The 27,472-nt window shown below is 43.2% G+C and overlaps 1 protein-coding gene across 9 annotated transcripts in view; it reads right to left on the bottom strand.

Moving 5' to 3' along the window:
• The window catches only part of NBEA (neurobeachin), an 866,760-nt gene that overhangs the window by 131,265 nt on the left and 708,023 nt on the right, over window positions 1-27,472 (bottom strand). For all 9 annotated transcript variants that reach the window (XM_068267062.1, XM_068267067.1, XM_068267066.1 and 6 more), the window contains 3 exons: window positions 9,746-9,863; window positions 6,757-6,859; window positions 463-578 (listed from right to left, as the gene is read on the bottom strand). In XM_068267062.1, coding sequence (XP_068123163.1) covers window positions 463-578; window positions 6,757-6,859; window positions 9,746-9,863 — 337 coding nt within the window. The remainder of the gene's footprint in view (window positions 1-462; window positions 579-6,756; window positions 6,860-9,745; window positions 9,864-27,472) is intronic.

Below are 27,472 nucleotides of genomic sequence, written 5' to 3'. Positions count from 1 at the left end.
CGTGAAGCGTGAGATTAGAGGTAAGCAGATACAACATGGTTACCTAATCATGCCACTCTGCAGGTGACATCTGTACTAGGCAGGGATACTGTTAGACTTGCGTCTTGTTGCTGTTGTTGAAAAATGACGGAATAGTAAAATTACATTCCCCCCTCCCCCCCATTATTATTTCCAGACAGGTTCTGGCGATGGTTTGTTGCGTCTAATAAAGCTTCAGACAAAGCTGTCAAGCTGGGGAAATGGCAAGAGAGTTAGGCACTACCTCCACATCGCTCGCTGCATCCAGAGAGCTTTGGTGATAGGCTCCGCGCTCCCTTATCAAATTTAATGTGAGTGCTTCAGAGTCTATCATAAGGCTGCAGCTGAGTCCCGGAGGGATGAATGCATTCGATCAAGTCACGGTGCTCAACATTTTGACAAACATAAACATATTAGAAGGGATTGAAGAGCCAGCAGCCTTACCTGCTATGGTATTAAGGAACATCAAGTATTCAAAGTTTGAAATCTCTCGTCGCTGCCAGCGCTGAGTCATGTTGGAGGATTTAAAAAGCTGCCGGGGAGTGGCCAGAGATATTCGCCTAGGAAAAAGATCACAGAACAGGAATTTATCCAGTGAGATCCTCTGCATGTAAAAAGCTATAGCATCATACATGGAAACAGAAACTGTACACTAAAATAGATTTATGTAAAAAGCATAAGCCTTATTAAAAAAAAAAAAACATGAGTTCATGCCGTTAACACATCACGGCTGCACTATTGCAATATTTTCTATACAGCAGGGGCGTAACAGTAGACCTTGCAAGGGATGCAGCCGCAGGGGGGCCCAAAAGCCACAGGGGGGCCCGTGGGGGGAGAAGTTTCTTTTCCCTGTCCTGAGGGACTGACAACTAAGGGCACAGAGAGAAAAAAACTTTCTGCTCTCCCACAATTGTTCTAATGACTGCATCCATCTGTTCAGCCACTGATAAGGAATCGTACAAAGTTTTGCAGACAAAGATTTGTAGACAGTCCCTATTTGGTGTGCAGCAGAGCCTTGTATACAGCGCTGTTCTACCCCCAGCCTTTCTACCCCTCCCTAAGTGCTATGTACTGTAGTTATGCTTGAGGAGTCTGGACACAAAGAGAAAGAAGAGAAAAAGCTTTCTATTCTCTGCACAGTTCTGATGACTGAATCTGCTCAGCCACTGATAACAAATCACAATAGTTTTGCAGACAAAGATTTGTAGACAATCCCTATTCAGTGTGCAGCAGGCTCTTGTGTACAACGCCCAGCCCCAAACCTCTCTACCCCTCCCCAAGTGCTCTGTACTGTAAGTAATGCTGGAGTCTGTAGAGCGAGTACTGCTCCAGCAGAGATGGACAGAGTGAGTGTAATAAGCTGGAAGACATTCACCATTCATCAGTTCCAGAAAATACCATTTTAGTGTTAGGTACGGCAGAGATGTTGGCTAGGTTTTTGTGGCCGCAAGCAGCACATAAATTGTGGTTCTACCCACACAGTCAGAGCCCCCCTCTACCATAATAATAGGTAGTCAAAGGTGTCACCCCAAACAAATAAGTAGTCAATGTGTCCCCCAGTATAGATAGCCATCCCCAGTGTAACTAGCCAAGGTGTCCACTCCCATATAGGGCATTGGTGTCAGTGGGGATATGTAGCTTCCTGCTACCTCCCCATCCCCAACACTCACAGACCTGCAAAGAGCCGTGCACAGTAACCATACTGTACACTTCAAATGCAGGAAATAAGCAAAGACCTCATTTCCACATCTGTGGTGTACTTCGCAGTCACAGTGCTGCCGTTCCCTGTGTACACATTGCCTCTGATCTGAGGTCTGTGTGTGAGTAACAAAGAGGCAGCAGCAGCAGCCATGCGAGTTACAGACAGGGTGAGAAGGAGAACAATGCCCTCAGCCTGCACTTGGCCAAGACACTCTGCCAATCCGCTCTCTAACCAAGGCATTCCAGTTCTGCTGAATGGGAATCAAAACACAAATCGCGGCAAAATCACAACGCAAAGATGCTATAGAGATTTGCATTCCAAGTGTGAACCGGCCCTAAAACTAGGCCTTGATAAATAATGTAATCTAATCCCATTATTTATTTCAGTCTTCTATGGCTTCCATTATGTACAGTTTTAGTTCCTAAAGCAAACCTGAGGCAGTTAAAGTATCGAATTGAAACGTCTATCAGCCGCCAAGTTGATAGATGTATGGCCGCACTAACATACTGGATTTGTTATCTATGCAATAGCGCTTCTCTGAGCTAGACAACTAAATTAGTCATCGTCAGTCCTGTTTTCTGAAGAGCTTAAACAGCCAAAAAACAGTGAGAGACAACTTGAGATAAGATTTTACTGTAGGAATGTTCAAAAGGTCATTCGTTTTACAGCTTAAAAAGAGTGTGGCTCCTAAACTGTGACAGTGTGATGTAATGTTATAAATAAAGCTTTATAACTGAAAATAAAACTAGGGAGACTCTTTTCTGCTAATGTTCTATTAATTATCCATACTACACATGCAATTCATTATCTCATAAGTTTATTTTCGCTTCAGTGTCATGTAAAAAAAAAAAAAAAATTTAAAGGAGGTGAAATAAACTAATTAAAAAAAATTGTATCTATCCTCCACATCCTAAAAATGACTTTTTTTTTTTTTTTTTAGATACCCCAGTTTTATTTTTGTTTGGTCGCAACCCCTGCATCCCCTATTGCTACACCACCATGCGGCCCCCCCGATGTACATTCTGAAATTTATCACAGGTGGCGACATCTTTACTCCTGGCAGGTAATCTCTGTGGAATGTTTGTTTGCTGAGAGTTATAAAACCAGTAGAAAATATATCTGGTCTCCTAAAATACTCTGGAGGTGAGAATTCTGCATGTCTAATCTGCCTAAGTTAGGCCTCACTAGAAGGGCGGGGCTACATACCCATAAACAGCAATATATGCTATGGGAAGGGTTTCTGATGCTGGGACCAGGGAAATTACCCTAAAAGTTGGGATCCTAAACAATGTAATGCATTCTACTATATGTCACTACAGTGCTCAGTGGCTTAGCAATAGGGGGTGCAGAGGTTGAGACTGCGCCGGGGCCCTTGGACCAGAGGAGCCCACTAGGGGCCCTCCCTAAAACCACAGTATTAGCTCTTCAATGGTGCTATGCTGGTATTAATCACCTCTATAGATGATTTGAATATTAGTAATCATTAACAATCTGTTCCCCTCCTCTGCTTACACTTGTCACACTGTGGATGTCCTTGGCAACTATTGTTCTATTTCTTAGCTGTACTACACAAAAAAATCATATCATAGCTTTATTTTCACTTCAGATTTCCTTTAATAACATTGAAAAAAAATAGCCACTATTACACCCATAACACCAGTGCTATTCTTTTAATATATTATAGTTTTTTTTATTTTAAACGTCTCCTGTATTTATATAATACTGACATATTACACAGCATCTTACAAAGTATATGGAACCGCTCACATCCCCCCAAGTCTTCCCCTCTGGATTGTTTTATCCTTTGAGTTGCAATGCTTTTTAAGGTAACCATTTCCCCCATCTAATTAGAGAGATTGTGCAAGATACAGGATGTTATACAGGCATGATTAATGCATGTCGGCAGCCTGGATGAGTGACATCAGTAACATCTGGGACAGCGGAGGAGGATGTGTGCTTGATGAGCATCATGGACTGCTTGATTGACAGCTCTGGCTTTGTCTGAACAGCCCCCATGATCTACGAGCCACTTGTCAGAAATGTCTTTACATTGAGAATCTGTGAGATCGACAAGGCTGCTGAAGAGAGGCTTCCTCTCAGAATTAGTGCTGCCCTGATGCTAACATTTCTTTAATGATCTCTGTGCTTTGCTCGCTCTCTCCCCCTGCCTTTTGTGAAGTGTGCGCATGGCTCATTATTCTGTGTTAGAAAACAGATCTTGGCACAAAGCCTCATGCAGACAATCACATATAAATAGGACACGTGTTAGCGATACAAACAGTAAACAGAACACAGGGAAGGACAAATCAGTGCAAAGCTCAGGAGTCATTCAGGAGCAACCTAGGAGAAAGAAGACGCATTGGAAGGAAACCGGTCTTGATTTGAAAGAATAAAAAAAGGCTTGCAAGAATTTGAACATCAACTCTTAAAGGGAATATGAAATGAAAATAAAACGTATGAGATAATGATTTGTATGTGTAGTACAGCTAAGAAATAGACCATTAGTAGCAAAGATGAGCCTCATATTGTTTCCAGTACAGGAGGAGTTAAGAAACTTCAGTTGTTATCTATGGAAAAGAGCTTCTCTGAGCTCTACGACCAATTTAGACAGAGAGCAATGCTATTTTCTGAAGCACTTATACATCAAAGAAACAGTAAAAGACAACTTCAGCTAAGATTTTACTGCAGGGAAGTTCAAAGGGTCATTGGCTCTGCTCTGTTTCATAGTTTAAAATGTGTAAAATGAGTGTAGTTTATTAACCTGTTTATGACCGCGTCACGCCAAGGGGCGTGGCCGCGGCGGCAGCCCCAGGACCGCCTAACGCCGATTGGCGTAAAGTCCTGGGGCTGTAATTTGCATGAGATCGCGCGCACGCTGTGCGCACATCTCATGATCGGAGAGCGGAGCTCCACCCCCTCTTCAGTCTCTGAGCGGCTATTTTAAAGAGACAGGGTAAAAAAAACAAACGAACAATAATATTTATTTAAAAAAATAAATAAACATGGGGGGAGCGATCAGACCCCACCAACAGAGAGCTCTGTTGGTGGGGAGAAAAGGGGGGGGGGGGGAATCACTTGTGTGCTGTGTGGTGTGGCCCTGCAGCTTGGCCTTAAAGCTGCAGTGGCCAATTTTACTCAAAATGGCCTGGTCACTAGGGGGGGTTTAGCCCTGCAGTCCTCAAGAGGTTAAAAAAAGCTATATAACTAAAAATAAAAATAGGAGACTCTGTTTTACTAATGTTGACTCTTTGATACTAATGTTCTATGAATTATCTGTAAAACACATACAATTATATAATTTTTTTTTTTGCTTCAATATCACTTTAATTCCGCTGACTTATTAATAAATGCTTTATAGCTGCCTCCTTGTGTTGTGATATCTTCTTTGAGGAGAAATCTTGAGCCCTCTTATGTGACAGCTGTTTCCCTATCAACTGCTGACCTCAAACATGGCAAAAAATACAAGTCCAAGGCACCAAAGAGAAAAGACACCAGACAGGAAAAAATAGGTCAAAATATAAAAAGGAACGCAAGATCAAAACATACCAATACTTGTTTGAAAAAAGTAGATTTATTCGACACTATACAGTGTGTTTGATAGCGTATCCAAGCTTATTTAGCTAGCAAGTGCAAAATCTGGTTCTAGACTTTACCTTAGGGAAAAAAGTGCCTTTATGGGGTACCCACCTAGCGAGAGGAAAGCCTTAGGATTATTTTCTGATTTTTCCCAGCAATGTTTGCTCTGATTACCTTAGAAGTCTTGCTGACTGTAAATTTATTGCCAGACAAGCAGTGCTGAGCATGAGTGAATTCAGTAACTCTGTACAGATAACTCTTGTTGACTGGGGATAAGTTTTACAGCAGCTCTAGCACATAGAAGAAGTGTACCTCTGTGGCATACCCATTAAAGTCAACAAGGTTTCCAAATTGCTCTCTGGTAGAAGGGAACATATGGCAAAGACCAGGCTTATCAATGAACCACTGACAAGTAGAGTAGTGGCGAACCATAAACAATCTGGCTGTTACCAGCAACAATCTCTTGTCTATGGGTGCTCATCAGACACTGCCAGTCTGCATGCTGCTCTCTCCTCTCTCCATAGCATGAACGGGAACAGTTATTTCTATTAAAATGTGTAGATTAAACTTCTGCGGACTATGGCCAGCTTTAAGATGCGTCAACACATCCAATCTTGATTGGCTAATTTTACCACTTCCATGCAGTATGAGGCCAACAGATTTTGAATACTTTGAACAGATTGCGTAGGTAAACCCTCATGGAAGTGGTATAATTGGTCAATCAAGAGTGGTTGTGTGCACTAGGCTTTATGCTTCTTCATGCAAAGTCCAATCACAACTTCAGTGGAGGACACTAGGAGACCACGCCTAATTCCTACAATCAGGGACAGAAAAATCCACATTTTGTACACGTGTCTCCAAATTCAAGGCATGAGTGCCACCAAATACAAAACTAATTTGTTTTCAAATAACAGTTTGCATAACATTCTTAGAATGATATCACTTGTCCTTTAAAGATAAAACTGTAGATATTGGGATTCTACCTTAAAAAGCAGATGTGATCATCTCGGAAATGTGTGCACTGAAAAGAAATCAGCAGTTCCATCTCTAATAAACCTGATACGTTCCTGAAGTACCTCCCTCCGCTAATCCCCTGAGCACGTTGTGGGGTGTCATGGCTTGTACGCTTTCCCTCATTGTATTGGTCTTCTTGAGGTATGTTTATCTGAACATCCCTAGCCTATGTACCTTCACCTTCAGCATATTGTCCCCAAGTGTTAATGTTTTTCTTAAATCTCTTTTCATTCTAGTTCCTGTGTTTCCTTTCTATGTCAGTTTTTATGCCCACGTCCTATTGCATTTTTCATTTACGGACAAACCTGGTTGTGCTGCTCATTCTGGATATTTTTGCATTTAACAGTTTCAAAAAGACAAACAAAACAGAAAATGCAGATGTGATCATTGTGAAGTATTTAATGTAAACAGCACAAAAAAATAATGGTAATATAATAAAGACATACCGGGCTTGTGGTAAGCCATAGCTGGTGCCCACGCCTACACGAGGCAAGCTGTACACCACTTTCTTCACGGTGGCTTGGTCAGGAAAATTAAACATGACTGAAGCTGGTGGGAAATAAAGGAATAAGTTTATTAAAAATAATAAAATCTTCCAAAATGCTTATCAACACCTACAATATTCATCCTGAACACAAAAATATATGCAGCTGTACATCACCTGTACAGCGTGGGATTGGCATAGAGGGCCTTTCTCAGCAAAGCAGGAAATTTGGGCGCCCGTTATTGCCAGAAACTTAAACACGGCCATAGGCGCAATTCTAAATTGCGGCTATAGCGTGAAATTTGGGCGCCCGATATATAGCGCTTGTCCGGGTGACAATCTCACACTATACACGCAGTTTACAATGGCTCCAATTTTGTTGATATTCTACTAGCCAAAATTGGGCAGCTGAATTTCCTCGTGCCCCTTTTCATGCATGTATTATCAGAGGTAGCTCTGTAGAGATATTCGTAGAGGCTGCAGTGCAGCACTGAGGCCTGGCACTGCCCAAGCTGCCACATCTACTACAGACTATTTCTAATACAGAAAATTCACAACTCTGTCATACTGCTCTAAAAACCATCATAAAGCAGCTACTCATTTCTCCAACCAATAGAAACCAGGTATCACGTCGGCGGAGATGTAAGATTTTACAGAGCACGGGTACAGGCGGGGGGGCATTTTGATACCTGGGAGGAGCCCAGGCAGGCGCGGAGGTGCTAGGCCAATAGCAGCCTAATTTATGATAGAGGTCATGATGAAATCGGTCTGCAGTGCATGGGCAGGCGACAGATCCCTCTCTGATCAGAGAGCGATCTTTCTCATGGTCGATCTCCCCATACATTGATTGATGTATGGGCACCTTTAGACTATGGTTTATTTACATCACCTACTAATAATAAGCAGGTAGACTACAGCTTCTATTGTCCTTACAGATAACATAAATGTCCTTGCAACTGAAATTCAACTGATCCGTCTCTTTGGTTATTTCTAGGCTCATTCCGGGAATGTCAGTTTGGAGCAAGAAAGATAAGGTTCCAGCACTCTCAGGATTGTAGCAGGAGATTGGACTAGACCTTGCTTGGCTATGTTGAGTGGAAGTGCATGTCCCTTTAAAAAGCGTGCACGGGCTGAACAGCAAACAGTGTACTTGTGTAGAGGAGAGAGGCGAGGTGAAGCCAGCACTGCAGTTCAAACAATGTTTATTGGGATCAATAAGTAGTAAAAGCACTTACAGTCAGCTCTGTAAGATAAGATACTTACCCATTGCGGTGAACAAGCGCTAGACACGCAAAACGGACGTCCGCAGGGGGATATAGACCTGGCGCCCACCACATCCACAACGCATCGACCTGAGCTGACTGTAAGTGCTTTTACTACTTCTTGATCCCAATAAACATTGTTTGAACTGCAGTGCTGGCTTCACCTCGCCTCTCTCCTCTACACAAGTCATTCCGGGAATGTTTCTTGCCGCTACACAGGTGTTGTATATTGACAACTATGGCACCCTGCACAGTTCCAGTGGTGAGATGCACCCTTCATATTCACTGCCTGTGTGAACGGCCCTAAAGAAGGTCTCACCTGCTAAATCATGATTCTTGTACGGCACACCTTAAAAGTGGAACTTAACTCTTGCACAAGACAGAAGGAAAACATAGAGAAATCCACCCTGTATGTATTTAGAGAGTTTAGCCTGTCTAATTTCCCTTCATCTGTGACTAATCCCAATTGTAATTAGATCTTTCAGCTGTGTCAGCTCAGGAATTTGGGCAGTCCTTGGCAGAGCAGCTAATTGCATTTCTCAGCTGTAAGAGGTTATGTGCTGTAAGGTTATTTTGCCATTGCTTATCTTTTAGAGCAGAGAGGAAGTTCTGAGTTCAGGTCCGCTTTATTAAGACAAATAGGGGCTGAGTCACTAAAGTTAGTGCTGCGTAACAGCGAGAGTTATCAGCTGTTATGCACGCTATAAAACTTAAGTGCCTTAATTAGTGTCCTTGCACGCTATGCACTTTATAGACAGCGTAGCATGCTTAATCTGGGAGCTGGCACTCTGCGCACACTAATAACCAACACGGCTCCACTCCTCCCGCCCTCATCACCAGCAGGTCCAGTCACATTAACCACTTAATTACAAGCGGACTTATAAAAACGTCCTGCTAGAGCCTCTCAACGGCTCCAGGACGTTTGAAAAAATACACCTTAATTTAAAATAATATATTGTCACCATACTTTGTACTAGGGACATAACAAATAGGCAGATAAAATGTGTGGGTTTTATGCACAGTAGCAGTGTTTATATTAAAACTATAGGGGATGAAATTGCGGAAATCGTGTATTTTTGCATCTTTTCCTTGTTTTTCCCTTTAAAATGCATAGAAAATAAAGTTATTACTGAACACAAATATCAACCCCAAAAAGCCCAATTGGTGATGAAAAAAACAAGATATAGATCACTTCATTGTGATGAGTAGTAATAAGCTATTGGCAAGTGAAAGGGATGAGCACTGAAAGGTGAAAAATCACTGTTGTCCTTTAGGGTAAAAATGCCTTTGGGGTGAAGTGGTTTAAGGACCTGATTCCCGCACTCTGATTGGCCCAACAGGCTGTCAAGTGACAGACAGTGTCGTCTTTTTTTCCCAATAGTATGTTGGGAACACAAATATCAACCCCAAAAAGCCCAATTGGTGATGAAAAAAACAAGATATAGATCACTTCATTGTGATGAGTAGTAATAAGCTATTGGCAAGTGAAAGGGATGAGCATTGAAAGGTGAAAAATCACTGTTGTCCTTTAGGGTAAAAACGCCTTTGGGGTGAAGTGGTTTAAGGACCTGATTCCCGCACTCTGATTGGCCCAACAGGCTGTCAAGTGACAGACAGTGTCGTCTTTTTTTCCCAATAGTATGTTGGTTCTTTGACATAAACCTATCAGATTACGAAGGTAAAACTTACTGCGGTTGGCCATAAACACTTCCAGCGCTGTGTTCTGTAAGAGGTACCGCCTGGAAAAAACCGCCCGAATCTCACTAAACATCCATTTTCCATGGAGGCCTTCAGTGTAAGCGAGGACCTGGCGAAACAGAGGAGAAAGGAGACAAGATTGAAGACTGAATTGTCCTATTCAGTATATTATATCATTTGCAAACACTTTTTAAAATGAGAAGCCAAATCTTTTCTTCCAGCCTCATCCCTGTGAATTCATTATCATCACTTAATATAAGAGATTAATTAGAAAAGGTTATTCCTGGTGGATCAGCTGCTTTTCACTATAACAGGAACCTATGGGAAATAGAACATGAAGACAATCTGCTATGATTGAATAGTCTCAGAGGACTGTGCTTGTCAGACACGTTTGAATAAAGTTTTTTTTTTAATCACGCTGCTTATTATTATACTACTTTCTTCTCCACACAAAACGAAGGGACAACAGCCCATATCAATATCCTACAGCATTTAAGAAGAAAAACACATCTGAACCCAGCCAATTCTATTTACAAAAGTTTATTGTTTATGTCCCCCTCATGGATTGGTTATCAATTGCGTTTTTATGAGGAGAAAAACTCATTTTACTCTAGGTTTAATTAAGAAAACGGCCACGAGCAAACAATCCATACTTACATATTTTGAAATCTACACAAGATATTAAGGATAAGGTAATACAAAAAAACAAAGAAAAAAAACGTTATAAGGACTCATTCACACTAAGGGCGTTTTTGCCCTTGTTTGAAGCGCAGGCAATATTCAAAATCGCCCTAAAAACGCTTGTGCAATGATTCCCTATGATAGAGTTCATATCTGAGCAGTTTGTTTACGATCCGTTCAGCAAAGCGGCGCCTGTACCATTTTTGAGGCGATTTTACCTCAATGGAAGGTATAGGAAAACCGCACACTCTCCCAAAATCGCTTTGTGCAGCGATTGCGTTCACGGTTTTAAGAATAAATCCATTGTATTTATTCTTTTTCGGGTCAAAGAGTTCACTTCCTGATGTTAGGGAGAGAATTTAAAAACCACTCTGGAAAAGCGCTTTGAAAAGCGTATTTAACAAAAATTCAGTGCACAGTGGAGCGCCGGGAAGCGCTAACAAAAAACAGCATACAAAACGCTTGCATTTGCATTTTTGTTTTTAGATGTGAGCGAGGCCTAACGGTGAACAACAATGTTTTGCTCTATACTACCACTGGCATCAGAGGTTATTGCAGGTTCGTGGACGACCTGTTTTTCGGGTGGTCAGGTACAGAGGAGTTGTGCCAGTTTTTTAGTACAGTGAATGATATACATGAAACCATTAAATTCAAAATGGAGTGCAATGCCCATTCACTACATTTCCTTGATGTGGAGGTTAGGAAGAAATCGGGACATTTTGAAACGGATTTGTACAGGAAAGAAACCGATAAAAATGGCTATTTATTGGCTAGTAGTTGCCATCCTAAGCCACTTGTGAATGGGCTCCCTAAGAGCCAGTACGTTAGAGTGCGGAGGATCACATCCTCAGATGAAATGTACATGAAGCAGGCACATCTCCTCATGCAAGATTTTATCAAAAGGGGCTACAGTGAAAAAAGATGTGAGGAAATAGCAGCAGAGGTGGGAGGATTGGATCGAGAAGCATTGAGAACATATAATAGAGAGAAACAGGATGATAGAAATGAAGTTAATTTTGTGACTACTTTTTGTAGAGAGTCTGTTCTATGAGACACGATTCTGAAGTTTTGGCTGGTGATTGAGGCTGATCCCCAGCTGTCCACTATTTGTAGGACCCCTCCATGATTTGTATGCAGAAGGGGTAAATCTATTAGGGACCACTTGGTCCGTGCTGATATAGGGAGAACAGGAGGGCCCATACAAAGGTTTCTGGGACCACCGAGAGTGGGTACCTTTCCCTGTTTGCAGTGTCAAGATTGTAATGGCATTATTAGGGGGACTGAGGTTAGACATCCAAGGCAGGGTACTCTGATACCACTTAGGGCCCGTTTCCACTAGAGCGAATCCGCATGCGTTGTCTGCATGCGGATTCGCATAACCAATACAAGTGGATGAGACTGTTTCCACTTGTCAGTTTTTTAGTGCGTTTTTCTGTGCAGGATTTTTCTGCACGGTAGGGCCTGCAGAATTCGCCTGCGTGAGGAATGCAGGCGATTCGCAGGCTATGTATTTAATAGGGAAAACGCACATGCGTTTTTTGCCGCGATTTCGCGTGCGAATTCGCACGAAAACGAATGCAAATTGAACCAGGCAGTGACATAGTTAAAATCGCTCATAGCCTGCCTATGCGAAATCGCATGCGAAATCGCGGCAAAAATCGCATGCGGAATCGCATCCGCATGCGATTTTGTCAGCGGTGGAATCCCAGCGATTCGCACCGCACTAGTGGAAACGGGCCCTAAAAGACTACGAGACGTGTGACACTAAAGGGGTAGTGTATTATATTGAATGCCCCTATGGGCTGGCCTATGTAGGGCAGACAAAGAGAGACGTTAAGTCTCGATTTAATGAGCACAGGAGCAATATACAGAACCCCAATAAAACCAAAAGGGGGGAGGAGGAAAGAAATCGGGACCCCCCTCTAGCAAGACATTTTAAGGAATTTGGTCACAGGGTGAGTCAGCTAAGATGGTTGGTTATTATTATTATTTAGTATTTATATAGCGCCGACATATTACGCAGCGCTGTACAGTATATATATATATATATATATATATATATATATATATATATATATATATATATATATATCTTGTCACTAACTGTCCCTCAAAGGAGCTCACAATCTAATCCCTACCATTGTCATATGTCTATATTATGTAGTGTAAGTACCGTAGTCTAGGGCCAATTTTTAGAGGGAGCCAATTAACTTACCTGTATGTTTTTGGAATGTGGGAGGAAACCGGAGTGCCCGGAGGAAACCCACGCAGACACGGAGAGAACATACAAACTCTTTGCAGATAGTGCCCTGGCTGGGATTCGAACCAGGGACCCAGCGCTGCAAGGCGAGAGAGCTAACCACTACGCCACCGTGCTGCCCTTTCTGGTTCTGGAGGTAGTGCAGTTCCATGAGGGCCAGGATCGCAGGACCCCCTAGCTAAGACGTGAGGCTTGGTGGATGGAAAAACTGGGGACTCAATCACCTCATGGCCTCAACGAAGATTTTATTCTCAGATGCTTCTTATGAATATATTTTCCGTTATCTGACCCTATAATGGTTAATGTACCTTTAAACATGTGCCCGCCTCCCCAATGATTTGGGTGTGGTGTGTAAGTAAGTTTTATATTTCACAATGTGTTACCAGATGACTTGAGCACTTGAGAAAGGGCCTTTGCCTGAAACTTTGTGCTTTTCAGTGTGCTGTATGACCGATATGCACAAACAAATATTTCGCTGTAAATCACCTTATGCGTATATATTATATGTGTGTGTGTGTGTGTGTGTGTGTGTGTGTGTGTGTGTGTGTGTGTGTGTGTGTGTGTGTGTGTGTGTGTGTGTGTGTGTGTGTGTGTGTGTATACACACACACTCATGTATAAGCTGTCCCATGTATAGGCCAACCCATCCCCCCCCCCCCTACAAAAACGAATCCACTGACTCGTGGATGAACCAACCGACCCCCCAATGTCTCCCCCCTGTATGTGGGGCAGAGTCCCTCCCCCTGTATTTGGTGCATCTCCCAATGTCTCCCCCTGTATGTAGGGCAGAGTCCCTCCCCCTGTATGTGGTGCATCCCCTAATGTCTCCCCCTGTATGTGGTGCATCCCCCAATGTCTCCCCCTGTATGTGGTGCATCCCCCAATGTCTCCCTCTGTATGTGGGGCAGAGCGTCTCCCCCTGTATGTGATTCATCACCCAATTTCTCCCCCTTGTATGTGGGGCAGACTGCCTACCCCCTTTATGTAGTGCATCCCCTAATGTACAGTGACCATACGTCCCACTTCACCCGGGACACGTCCCGGATTCGGGGTCCCCTGTCCCAGGCTGCGCTATGTTCCGGGACGTCCCGGCCTCAGGACTCTGGCCACCGTATGATTGCATGAACTGGCCGCAGCGTCTGCATAGTCTTCCGGCAGGCAGAGAAGGGCTACGGGAAGATGGCGTACTGGAGATTATTTGTGTCTCGAGTGGAGGGCTTCGGGCGCCATCTTCCCGTAGCCCTGCTATTCCATTCAGCGTGGAAGATTGGAGGATGAATATCTCCGGGGGAGCTGCGCCCCAGAGGCCGGCCGGGTGAGGGGACTTCTGTCAGGTGAGTAAATTCCTTTTTTTGCATGTGAAATGTTGCCCACATTGCGTTACTTTCTGCTGAAATGTTGCCCACTGCGTTATTTTCTGCTGAAATGTTGCCCACTGCGTTACTTTCTGCTGAAATGTGGCCCACATTCCGTTTGTTTTCTGCTGAAATGTTGCCCAAATTGTGTTTGTTTTCTGCTGAAACGTTGCCCACATTGCATTTTTTTCTGGTGTTTGGGGTAACTGTTGCTGCATTTATTATTTAATGGTCATAGTTGGCTATATTTGCTGCTTTGGGGTTACAGTTACGCTCCGCCCATGCAATGTCATGGCCACGCCCGTGCCTTTAACGCCCCCCCCCACGCCAATTTTTCACGGTGCCACGAACACCCCCCTAGTCCCCTCCCCCCCCCCTCCTTCCAGGTTGGACACAGAAAAATCTGGTCACTGTAAATAATGTCGTCCCCCCCCCCCCCTGTATGTGGTGCAGACTGTGGTGCATGTGATGCAGAGCGAAACATGCTTGCAGAATGTATGTATGTGTGTGATGATTCTGTGTATGTGTAGCAGAGCGTATGTATGTGATGATGCTGTGTATGTATAGCAGAGTATATGTATGTGATGATGCTGTGTATGTATAGCAGAGCGTATGTGTGCGATGATGCTGTGTATGTATAGCAGAGTGTATGTGTGTGATGATGCTGTGTATGTATAGCAGAGTATATGTATGTGATGATGCTGTGTATGTATAGCAGAGTATATGTATGTGATGATGCTGTGTATGTATAGCAGAGCGTATGTGTGTGATGATGCTATGTATGTATAGCAGAGTGTATGTATGTGATGACGCTGTGTATGTATAGCAGAGTGTATGTATGTGATGATGCTGTGTATATATAGCAGAGTGTATGTGTGTGATGATGCTGTGTATGTATAGCAGAGTGCATGTATGTGATGATGCTGTGTATGTATAGCAGTGTATGTGTGCGATGATGCTGTGTATGTATAGCAGAGTGTATGTATGTGGTGATGCTGTGTATGTATAGCAGAGTGTATGTATGTGATGATGCTGTGTATGTATAGCAGAGTGTATGTGTGTGATGATGCTGTGTATGTATAGCAGAGTGTATGTATGTGATGATGCTGTGTATGTATAGCAGAGTGTATGTATGTGATGATGCTGTGTATGTATAGCTGAGTATATGTGTGTAATGATGCGGTGTATGTATAGCAGAGTGTATGTATGTGATGATGCTGTGTATGTATAGCAGAGTGCATGTATGTGATGATGCTGTGTATGTATAGCAGAGTGTATGTATGTGATGATGCTGTGTATGTATAGCAGAGTGTATGTATGTGATGATGCTGTGTATATATAGCAGAGTGTATGTATGTGATGATGCTGTGTATGTATGTGATGATGCTGTGTATGTATAGCTGAGTATATGTGTGTAATGATGCGGTGTATGTATAGCAGAGTGTATGTATGTGATGATGCTGTGTATGTATAGCAGAATGCATGTGTGTGATGATGCTGTGTATGTATAGCAGAGTGTATGTGTGTGATGATGCTGTGTATGTATAGCAGAGTGTATGTATGTGATGATGCTGTGTATGTATAGCAGAGTGTACTGTATGTGATGATACTTTGTATGTACAGCATAGTGTATGTATGTGATGATGCTGTGTATGTACAGCAGAGTGTATGTGGTGCAGAGTGTTGTAAAGTGTACATATAGTTACAAGGCCGGTTCTCTCATGATTCAAGGTGTAACACTTGCATTAGGCACAGAGATTACAAGGGCAATATGTTTGTACTGTGTTTACACTTACAGCATGCAGTCAGAGTAGGAGGAGAAGCCGGAGGAAAGCAAGGTGAAGAGGTCATCATTGGGCAAAAGCAGCTTGTTGTGCTGTGTGAGGCATAGGACAGTGAGTGAGGAGGGGGGAGGCAGGAGAGCAGCAGTGTTTCATTTGACTTGCATAGCAGAAGGGAGGGGCACATCCTCACAAGATTGCCTCAGGCAACAAAAAGTCTAGAACCGACCCTGTATAGCTACCTATCCTTGTCGGACACCTTCCCGTTTCCCTTGCCTTTCTGTATTTGCTACAGATCCAGGCTTCAGTGTCTTCTGGTCTCCGGGCAGCCATTTGGCAAAATAAAGGATTCCGATTCTGGTCTCCCTTGCAGCTTTGTACTTGCCACTGACATCTAGTGGCCGAGTACCTGCAATGGAAACAGGAAGTGGCTCCCCAGAATGAGATGAATGTGAAACCAGGACATCTAGCATGGAGAGCTACACCGGAGAAGACCACGGCCAGAAACGAGGAGAGGTAACTATCCACACGACTCACTTATAAGCCGACCACAACACAGGCCTCAATTCACTAAGCTTTATCAAACCCTTTATAAAACGTTTGATAATTTACCTCATGGGTACAATCTAATTTTGAATTCACTAAGGTGTTATATATTTAATTTTTATCGATAAAACGTTCAATAAATCTATAACACCTTAGTAAATTCAAAATTAGATTTTACCCATGAGGTAAATTATCAAATATTTGATGAAGTGTTTGATAAACTTAGTGAATTGAGGCCACACACGCAAACACTTTTGGGACAATTTTTTTGCCCCACAAATGTGGCTGATATGCAATTATATACAGTTAATATGAGAAAACAGTTTACAATAGAACTAGTCACAACATACACTGTGCCTGTGATTAATAATTTTCACTATCTACATCATAAAATGTGTAATACTGTTATGTTCATTTTTCTCTGAAAGCTAAAACGCCTTCTGGCCAATTTCCCTGCGCTGTGGTCATAGGACTGTGTATTAATAGATGTCTATGTTCTCCCCAGTACCCGAGTTGGTAACTTACTTTAGGCATAATCATGTGACCACAGCTCAGGTGAAATGAAACAAAGGTTTGCAGGCTTCAAAACAAACGTTAATTTTGCCATACTTTTACTTAAAGCGGAACTGAAAACTGATTAACCACTTCACCACTGAGGGGTTTTACCCCCTGACCACCAGAGCAATTTTCACCTTTCAGCGCTCCTTCCATTCATTCGTCTATAACTTTACCATTACTTATCACAATTAAACGAACTATATCTTGTTTTTTCCACCACCAATTAGGCTTTCTTTAGGTGGGACATTATGCCAAGAATTATTTTATTCTAAATGTGTTTTAATGGGAAAATAGGAAAAATGTGGGAAAAAAATTCATTATTTTTCAGTTTTCGGCCATTATAGTTTTTAAATAATGCATGGTACTGTAATTAAAACCCATGAAATGCATTTGCCCTTTTGTCCCGGTTATAAAACCGTTTAAATTATGTCCCTATCACAATGTTTGGCGCCAATATTTTATTTGGAAATAAAGGTGCATTTTTTTCAGTTTTGCGTCCATCCCTAATTACAAGCCCATAGTTTATAAAGTAACAGTGTTGTACCCTCTTGACATAAATATTTAAAAAGTTCAGTCCCTAAGGTAACTATTTATGTATTTTTTTTATTGTAAATTTTTAAATTTTTTTAATTACAAAAAAAAATAAAAAATTGGGAGTGTGGGAGGTAATGAGTTAATTTTTTGTGTAAAAGTAATTTATTTGTATGTGAAAAATGTTTAGGGTGTAGTTTTACTATTTGGCCACAAGATGGCCACAGTAACTTTTTGTTTAATGCGACCTCCAAGCGTCCTTCCGGACTCTTGGAGGAAGTACTAGGAGGCTGGGTAAGTGTTTTTTTTTTCACAATGATCACGCTGCTCATCGGAGAGCAGCGGATCATTGCTGGGCTTAGATCAACGAACGGGAATGGATTTTCCCGTTCATTGATCTCCGGGCGAGCGGCGTGTTTCCGAGCGGCCGGCGGCGTGTTTCCGAGCGGGAGCGCGGGCAGCGGCGGGAGCGCGGAAAGTATGGATTTCTCCGTCCCTGGGGGTTAAAGGATGGAAAAAGGGACGGAGAAATTCGTACGGGCGGGGGTAAAGTGGTTAAAAATAAAGAGTTTCACTTACCTGGGGCTTCTTCCAGCCCCCTGCAGCCGACCTGTGCCCTCGCAGTCCTGGACAGATCCTTGTCAGTGTGGGATCAATGCATCAGTGAGTGGCTTGTGTGGAAACAGGCTAGCTGCAGGGGGCTGGCAGAAGCGCTTTTCGTGTTCCTGACCATATATCCTGTCTATATCCCTACCTATTGCCTGATGAAGCGAGTTACACCTGCAAAACGTGTTGCATCTTTTTCTGGGGAGTATACAATAAATTTGTTTTGTCATTAATTGACAGTTATCGTGTCTGCTTCTTGGAGGTAAGTCCACCGCTGCCTCCCAAGCATTTTTAAAGTTTTTAGATACTTTTATTCTGCTAGCGCCTCTGGTGGAGGGGTGACCTACTCCTATCTTTCCGATCTACAGAGAGCGATTCTTAATCCTGAGTGAGGACAGGTCTAATCTCCTCACCTGCATATACAGTGGTTGCCTGACAGGTAACCCTGGTTTGTGATTATCTTATTTTCACACTTTACTTTTCCCCTGTATTTCAATATATACTACACTATAGCGGGCTCTCTGTTTCTTTTTTATACCTGTTTTAATCAGTTTTCAGTTCCGCTTTAATCAGTGCTATATATTTTATGCATCAGAGAGTGCAAGGCTCTTATTTTAAGTATAGTATGGGTGTTGCTCAACACTGCTTCAACAAAAGGGATGAAACATGCAGGGATTGTTTCCACTACAGGCGATTTGCAGCGTTTCTCTGCACACAAATTCAATTTGGGTGCTTCCTCACATCAGAAAAAGATGCATGCCAACAAGTGAACAACAAGAAAATGGGCCTTAAAGCAAACCTGAAGTGAAAATAAATGTATGTGATGATTAATTGTATGAATTTTACTAAATGGAGTTTCATATTTTATGTTCAATTGAATTGCTTTATTTTAAGACTTCATTCTGAACAGCAGACTTGACAAATCTGCCTTGATGAACTAAAAAACAAACAGAAGCCCATAAAACAGCACCACTTAGAGATCAAAAAAGTATATTTAATTAAAAAACACAACAATAAATACACAGCAATATCCATACAATTAAAAACATTTAAAACATACATATGCTGATTCACCAATATGTAATACATCTATGACACCTACCCTGGATAAGCGTACATAGTAGAAGTATTACCAGGAGCCCTCAGAAAAGAGCGTTCACAGGCAAATGAACCCAGGTTCAAATATGACACTGATACAAAAGTTTTAGTGCATACATTTGCATTATGGTGGTTTCAAATGTATGCAGCGGCACGTTGGTATGATTATTTGAACCTGGGTTAATTTTATCTGTGAAAACTCTTCTCTGAGGGCTCCTGGTGGTACCACCACCACCACCACCACCACTACTACTACTACTACTACTACTCTTATCTAGGTGTCACAGATTTATACATATTGGTGAATTGGCCAACAAGAGATATGCTTGTTTCAAATGGTTTTTCATTTTAGGAATACTGCTGTGCATTTATTATGTCACTGAATAAAATATAATTTTTGATCTATAAGTGGTGCTGTTTTCTGGGCATTCTAGGTCCCCTCAAAACACATGTATAGATAAACAAAAGATGACAGATAGATAGATAGATAATATGGAAATTCATACAGCTCACTTAACCCCACTGGTGATTAAATTTGTCACAGCACAGAGCTGTGCGCCCCATATGGAAATGGAGGGTGCTGTGCATTCACCAGTCAGGGTGTGTCGGGGGTTGGTGAGGTGGATGAGCAGGAAGCAGATGGTCATTTCATGCTGCATGTCACGCTTCCTCATGGTGAAAATAGGCAGCCCAGGTTATTAACATAGCTGATGAGGCTGAAAGACGTCAAGTTCATGTCATAGTTTAGTAGACAAACAAATTTAGCTACGATGATGGTTAAAAAAATGTACAGGGCACATGTGACTACAGCTTGCAATGAGTAGTTAGTCAAAGTAGTTAACCTATTCTTGTAAAAAAAAATCATTCACTGAAATTTGATGATGATTTATAGATAAAACTTTGCATTCTCTCATATAGACTTTCAAAGATAAAAAGTACATAACACCTTAAAAAAAAAAAAAAAGCAATGACTTTATATATTTACCTGGTACAAGCTAAAGCGGAACACTGCATTACTCTTTTTTTTTTTTTTTTTTTTGCTTTATTATTATCAAACTTTAGCTATCACAGAAAATTCATGTGACATCAGCATGTGACATCTATGAATGAGCATTAGAAAACCTTTGTCTAGAAGAATACAGTATATAGTGGGTGTACACCACAAAGATGCAATATGCCAGATGTTTAGCGACCCCTAAGCACAAAGATGAGTTCCGCAGAGCTCCTGGGTTTGGAATTCGAATTGGGATTGTAACTTGCGGGTTGCGGGACCCCCTCCCGCAATCTGCAAGTTATAATCCCCGCAGTTACCCTAACTTTTTTGCTGATGCACTTGGCGTCACAAACACGGAAGGAAGTATTGGTATAAGCCGGAAAGTGAAGGGACGCAAAGTGGAGCGCATCAGCTATAGGTAGTGACAAGGGTAATTTAACTGCCCCTCTGCCAAGGCCTGCAAATTTTTATCACAATCTTATTTAAAAAGGCGGTGCTATAACCAGAAAAATACTTAGTCCCTCTTTGTTGCCGTGCGCATTTCAGCATTGCATATGGTGTTCAACACACAAGAACATCAGTAGTGCATAGGTTGCACCTTCTGACTATACACTTTATGCACTGCTCTGCGGTGCTATGCGTTATTGCACTGCTGCACCTGCATTTTCAGCAAAGAAAATGCATGGCCATCTGCCTTGCCTAATGTGAGCGAGGCCCTACACTTCCTTCTATTCAAAGCCCCACCCACATACACACAACATGTGACATCACTTCCTGAGCATCTTCCTACTAGGCAGTGGTGCCATACTATGGACAAGCAAAGGGGAAGATGGGCAGGGTTGACCCATACAACTGCTACGACAGTTAGGTTTCAATTAAATGCATCAAATTACAGCAATATTTCTGCATACCATTCCAGCCTGTTTGAAGGTATGGGTAGCAGCGTCAATGTTGACATATTTAGCTTGTGGTTTTTATACCCAAAGTGATGATAAAACTCAAATATGCTAAACGTGACACGAGCACAATATTCAGCAATAACAAAGGAGTCATATTTAAGCACCTGTAGTTTTTTGTAATTAAAATATAATCGTTTCCCAGTGAGCCCAGGCTGACACAGGGCTAATTTCAAGCAGAAAAGAGCCTGAAGATAAGAAATACATTGAAACAAGGTGTTAAGTGCTAATCTCTTCAGGTAAGGATGACGACACTTCAACCGTGTTATTTATAGGCATACAAAGTAGGTCATCCACCTCGTCCAAACCAAAGCTGCCACTTCACACGTGCAGAGAAACAGATATAAAATCCACAGTAGTGTGCGTTACCAACACAAAACTACACAGATTGTAATTACTATGAGTACCATCATTAGATATGCAGCCATCATGTATAATTGCTGTAAATATCAAATCATTTCACACTGCACTAATATTAGCCTATGGTAAGCGTTGTGACTACCCACCAATGACGTGGCATGCCGGCATCACTAAATGCCATCTCTATTGTGGAGACAGATAAAAATAACCGAATGAAGAAGGGAAATTGGGGGCCAGTTCTGTTTATTGGTCCTTGTTAATTTTGCCAATTTAATTAGTTTGGTATGCAGTGTTCTCCCTAGGCTCTTTTAGCTGGGTGTTCCACTCGGATAATTTTGGTGAGTAACCGGCTGTCATTGGCTCACCTCCTCATCCTACTGCTATGCTGTTAGCAGAGCTGCAGCTTCCCCGTCGTGCCCCACCCGGCCACTATTGCCTACACAGGGGCGTAGCTTGGGGTGGGCGGGGTAGGACACGTGGCAGAACACTTACTCCATTCACACGAAGAAGACAGATCTGTGCTCCGCTGATCTGGTCTAGACTACAACAGATTAGCGGAGCACAGATCTGTCTTCTCTGCACGAATGGAGTAAGTGTTCTGCCGCTCGTCCTCCGCTCATATCTGCAGGGGGAGCGAGAGAGAAGGTGAGCCCTAAGGTGAGGGAAGGGGGGGGGACATTTCCCCCCTTCCCCATCGCTGTGTCCACAGCTCTCCCTCTTCTCTGCGCTCCCGCTGGGGGGGGGGGCCTGGATGCATATACTGGGCACATATACCCCTGGCTACTTATACAGGGGACATACATACACCTGGCTACATATACTGGGCACATATACCCCTGGCTACTTATATAGGGGACATATATACACCTGGCTACATATACTGGGCACATATACCCCTGGCTACTAATACTGGGGACATATATACACCTGGCTACCTATACTGGGCAAACATATACACCTGGTTACCTATACTGGGGACACATATACACCTGGCTACCTATTCTGGGGACACCTATAGGCCTGGTTACTTCCAGTGGGGACACCTATAGACCTGGTTACCTATACTGGGGGGCACCTATTTTGGGGGAACTGCTGCCAGATTAAGTGTATTTTGGGGAACAGCTGCCAGATTATATGTATGTTGGGGGAACCACTGCTGCCAGATTATGTCTATTTTTGAGGAACCATTGCCAAATTATCTGTATTTTGGAGGAACCTCTGGCCAAATTACATGTATTTTTGGTGAAATGCTGTCAGATTACATGTATGTAAAATTACATGTATTTTTTGGGGAAACACTATGGCAGAGCTCAAACTTCCCTGGCAGACCTTTTACACCACTGCTAAGGTCATGTACAGTATATTTGGGCCCCACCCATTACCACGCCCACATTCTGTTGCATGGCCTCGCCCCTGTTCGGCGCAGGGCGCATTAATAGTCTTTGTCCCCGGGCGCTGAAAGCTCTAGCTACGCCTCTGTGCCTACAATTATGGGAGAACAGAGTATATGGCCCTGGAGCTTCTACTCTGCCACTAATGAATCTGTCCTCTGTTCTACTATCCTGGTCAGGCATGCCTTCTCCTCCGCTAGCGACAGATAAAAGCTCCAGAGTATCATCAGATCAGCAAAGAGGATAATTTGGAAACCAGTCCCCCTCTTGACCTTCTTCTCAACTCCAGACTTCAGAGCAGGTGCTTCAGAGCAGTCAGGATAGCCAGTGGCGTAGCTATGGAGCTATGGGCCCCAGTGCGAGTTTTACATTGGGCCCCCCAGCACTCTATATATACGGCGCAACAAAACCTGCCAAGGTCATCCACAGCATTAGAGGTGCAAGGCGGCATGGGGAAACAGTTTGTTAATTATTACTACTCTTCAAAGCATCTATAGAAGTGATTATTACCACCACAGGACCAACAGCTAATGCTTCCATTGAGGAAGGGCCCCATGGGACCTCTCTGGCCCAAGGGCCCTGATGCGGTCGCTACCTCTGCAACCCCTATTGCTACGCCCCTGAGGATAGCCAATGACCCCTCACACCCAGGCTACCATTTCTTCAGCCGCTTCTATCAGGCCAAAGGTTCAGGACCATCTCCACCAGGACCTCAGGCACAGAAATACATGTTTCCCCTCCACTGTCAAACTCCTGAACACACTTCACACCCCCATCTCTAGTGATCATCCCCCTCAGGCTGTTGCTGCTTGCTTTTGAATCCTTGCTATGGTTTCCTAACGCTACCTGTTTAGGTTGCACTATTTCTGTATGTAGAAACACATATTCTGTCACTTTGCTGCTGTTAGCCAATTCCAGGTATGACCCGGTCATACCTGGTGAATAAAACTGATTTTGAATTGGGGGCATGGCCAGTACAGTATACTGGTCCTTGTTAATTCAGTGTAATATGCGGCTATGGTGGCTATTGTAAGCTACTGTATAGCCAAACTCTGGTGACCAGTGGGGCTCAGTGTTTCAGCTATCAGCTGTTTCAGCTAAGTGGCGTCCGGTGTTTCAGCTATCAGTAGTCAAACTCCGTTACCGGCTAAGATAGCAGTGGGTGTGAGGTCATCCTTGGAAATGTAAGGGCCCATATTAGTATAAGGGTATGAGCTGTGGTTACTAGGGAATTGGGACAGGAGGTATGTCAAAAATAGCTAATGTAGGTAGATCTTAAGCTTCAGTTAGAAGTTCAAATACACGTTGTAAATGTATATCACAAGCAAATTGGTGAACAGAAACTAATCTAAAGCGGTATAGGTCTTGTAGTGAAACAGATCAGTCAGGCCTTGTAATGATTACCAGGTGTTGAAAACTAATATATCCTTTCCTTCCTAACTGTTGGAAAGCTTTCTTGATTTATGTGCAATATAAAGCCACTGGCTCACTTTGAGTTTTTTTTCCAGGCAGTACTCTACAAAGAACACCATAGTGATGTTCAGTATAGCCACACTGCTAGTGAAAATATGCAACCCCAATCCCCTGGCTGCATGTTTTTTTTCTATGTGCTTCTTCTTGCTAGCAGTCTGTACATGTCCGCCATACATTGATGTGCTGCTGCCTGTTGTTACGTCTGTGAGGTATGGTAAAGGAGAAAGTTAAAAGGAACTTAAAGCAAGAAGCATATGGAGGCTGCCATGTAACCACTTCACACTCCGGCTGTGTTGCTATTGAAACAGCAATAACTTTTTCATTACTAGCTGGGCATGCAGCAGACCATTATCTCCAGCCTAAGCGTCTGTAGTGATCGGATCTCAACAGCTAAGGGGATAGTTCTGTGGGTCCTGATACTGTGCAGACGCATCGCTAGGCAACAGCAGAGCAATGCATCTGAAGAGCATTGGGTCCCAGAACTAGCGATCCCAACTGATCTACAGGCGGCAACCATTAAATGTGTTTTAACAGGTATAGGTTCCACTTCCGTGGCCGGCAGCTTCCTGCGCAGTAGTACTGGGACGGCTAGCGGACGACCAAGGGAGCTCATGGCCTAACCACCCCCCATCCCCCCCCCCCCCCCCACACACACACAAACACACTTCAGGACAATAAGCAGTGCAAGGACACCTAGTAAGAGGTTATCTAACCCAACATAGGCTTCGTTCATATTTTTTGTTCCCCGATGCAGGAGTACTTTTAGTGGTTATGATCACTCTATATAGCGATAATAGTGATAATCATTAACAAACCATTCCTTTTCTCTGCTTATACCTCTCCCACACAGTGGCTCTCATTGGAAAGCCAGTTTTTGTAGTCTGTATCATGTAACTATTATGCATACAGTGCTGGATAGGGTGGGTGGAGCTGGTGTAAAACTTGTACAGGTGCTGCATACCTCCCAACTTTTTGAGATTTAGTACATTTAGTAGAGACATTTATATATTTACATAGAACGAGGTACAAAGTGCTGAAAGAGGGACAAATGAGGGACAGGGCTCCCAAAGAGGGACTGTCACCCAAAAGAGGGACAGTTGGGAGCTATGGTGCTGATTGGTGATTGGTCTGTAGCTACACTGTTGTTTTTAGGGGGTGCACAGAATATCAGATGATTCTGGCAATAAAATGCACCTAGATAACTGGTATCTAGCAGCCAGATAGCCACAGGGGCAGTAAGAGCCCAGCAGACACTCACAGAGGACAGAGATGTTTTGTGGGGAGGGTTAAGCCTGATGCTAATGCTTATTTTAAAGCAATGACAGTCAGCACTGGTGAAGCTGTGCCGGGCTCCTGTGATTTCTCCCAGGAATAGCACTCGCCAAACCTATGCAGCACATCAAAGTCTCTAGAGTTCAATTAAAATTGGATTACATTGAAATGCTCCATCCATGGGACTGTGTGTTCACTAACACTTTTCTCAGTAATACTCCAGATGACAGGTACCCATCCCAATTTAAACAGTTGTCATAGAGACCGAGCGTTAAGAGCAGCAACATTGAGCAGTACAAAGGAAAGGTAAGCAGAGGGATTGCTCTGAATGAAGACCGTTCCCCTGTAATACGGTTACAGCGGCCGCCTCGCCACAGCTGGAATTTTTCCTGCCTAAGACCGTATTTTCCCTCTCTGGGCTATGCCCGTCAAATGTAAGGAATAAAGCTTTCCATGATCAAATGCTGGCATTTACTGAGGGAGATAAAAGATGCACTCCACAAGCTGAAGATGCTCTAATAACAGAACAGGAGATGCATAAGAGGTCATACACAGACATTCTACATGGCAGGTTTTTGGAAAATATATGACAACATATGAATGTATGGAGATAATATATTAAAAGCACAAGCTGTAAAATATAGATTGCAGGATCCTGGTAAAAATGTACATGAAATAAAAGGATAGTATGTATACACCCATCCATGTGACTGAAAGCAATGCTCCACATGATGTAAAAGACATTTAAATGGATCCTGAGACAAAAGAAGTCTCAGGTTCCATACTTAGCCTGGGCTTCCTCCACGGGAGCGCACATGGCCAGGCTGCGCATGCGCGATGAAGCATGACTCGGCCAGAGAACCAGGCCATCTTGGGGGGAGGGAGGGGGGATAGAAGCAGCATCAAGGTGGCTGGAGGAAGCCCCGGGTAAGAATAAAACCTGCGAATGCTTTCATCTCAGGTACACTTTAAGAGGCGTGGAAGCAAAGTTTTGAGTTTGATACTGTGTTAGCCATCAGTTAAAGCAGACTATTATTATTCTTATTGATTTTTATAATTATAATGATTTTAAGGTGCCCATTAGTGGTACAAACTCCCAAAGGATTGACCACACGATCAATCAGATCGGGTACCGTTATTGGTGCCGATCGACATTGTATAATCATTCTATCCGATTGCATTATTTTACCCTGTTGGTACTACCGAATAATTTTTTCCGATAGATTGAGGGAAAAAAATCAATTCCAATCAAATTTCTAAAATAATAAAAAAAATTCATATACCGTATTTTTTGGACCATATGACGCACTTTTTCTCCCCCAAACATGGGGGGGGGGGGGGGGGGGGGGGGAGTGCCTGCGTCTTATGGTCCGGATGCTAGATGCCAAGTAGAAATCCCCGCACTGTAACTTAATTTCCTGGTGCTCCTATGTGTCCCCTTGGCAAACACCTTATGTGTAATGTCCCCGCCTATGTCCCCACAGTAGTTACACTACTTTTCATGTTCCCCCCACATGCCCCGTGTCTGCAGTTGTGCCCTGTGTCCGCTTATGTTCCAGCCTGTGTCCCCGGGCAATTACCTCTCTCGCCCTTCACTTCCGCGTTGGTGACGTATGCGGAAGTGAAGGGCGAGAGAGGATCGGCTGCATGCATGGACCACCCGGCGGCTTTCCGCTTCACATCGCCGCACTGTACCGTCACTTAGCAGTAAGCCCCAGCCTGCACAGCGCCGACCAGATCCACGAGGACAGGAGCCGGAGGGGGATGAGTCAGCGGGCTACGAGCGGGCACAAGATTACACATGGAAACGCGACCTCTTAGAGGTAATTGCCCGGGGACACAGGCTGGAACATAAGA

This window comes from Hyperolius riggenbachi, chromosome 2 (assembly GCF_040937935.1).
Source record: "Hyperolius riggenbachi isolate aHypRig1 chromosome 2, aHypRig1.pri, whole genome shotgun sequence".
NCBI classification, from domain to species: domain Eukaryota; kingdom Metazoa; phylum Chordata; class Amphibia; order Anura; family Hyperoliidae; genus Hyperolius; species Hyperolius riggenbachi.
The sequence above is the reverse complement of the archived record's forward strand: the minus strand, read 5'-3'. Positions and strand labels throughout refer to the sequence as shown.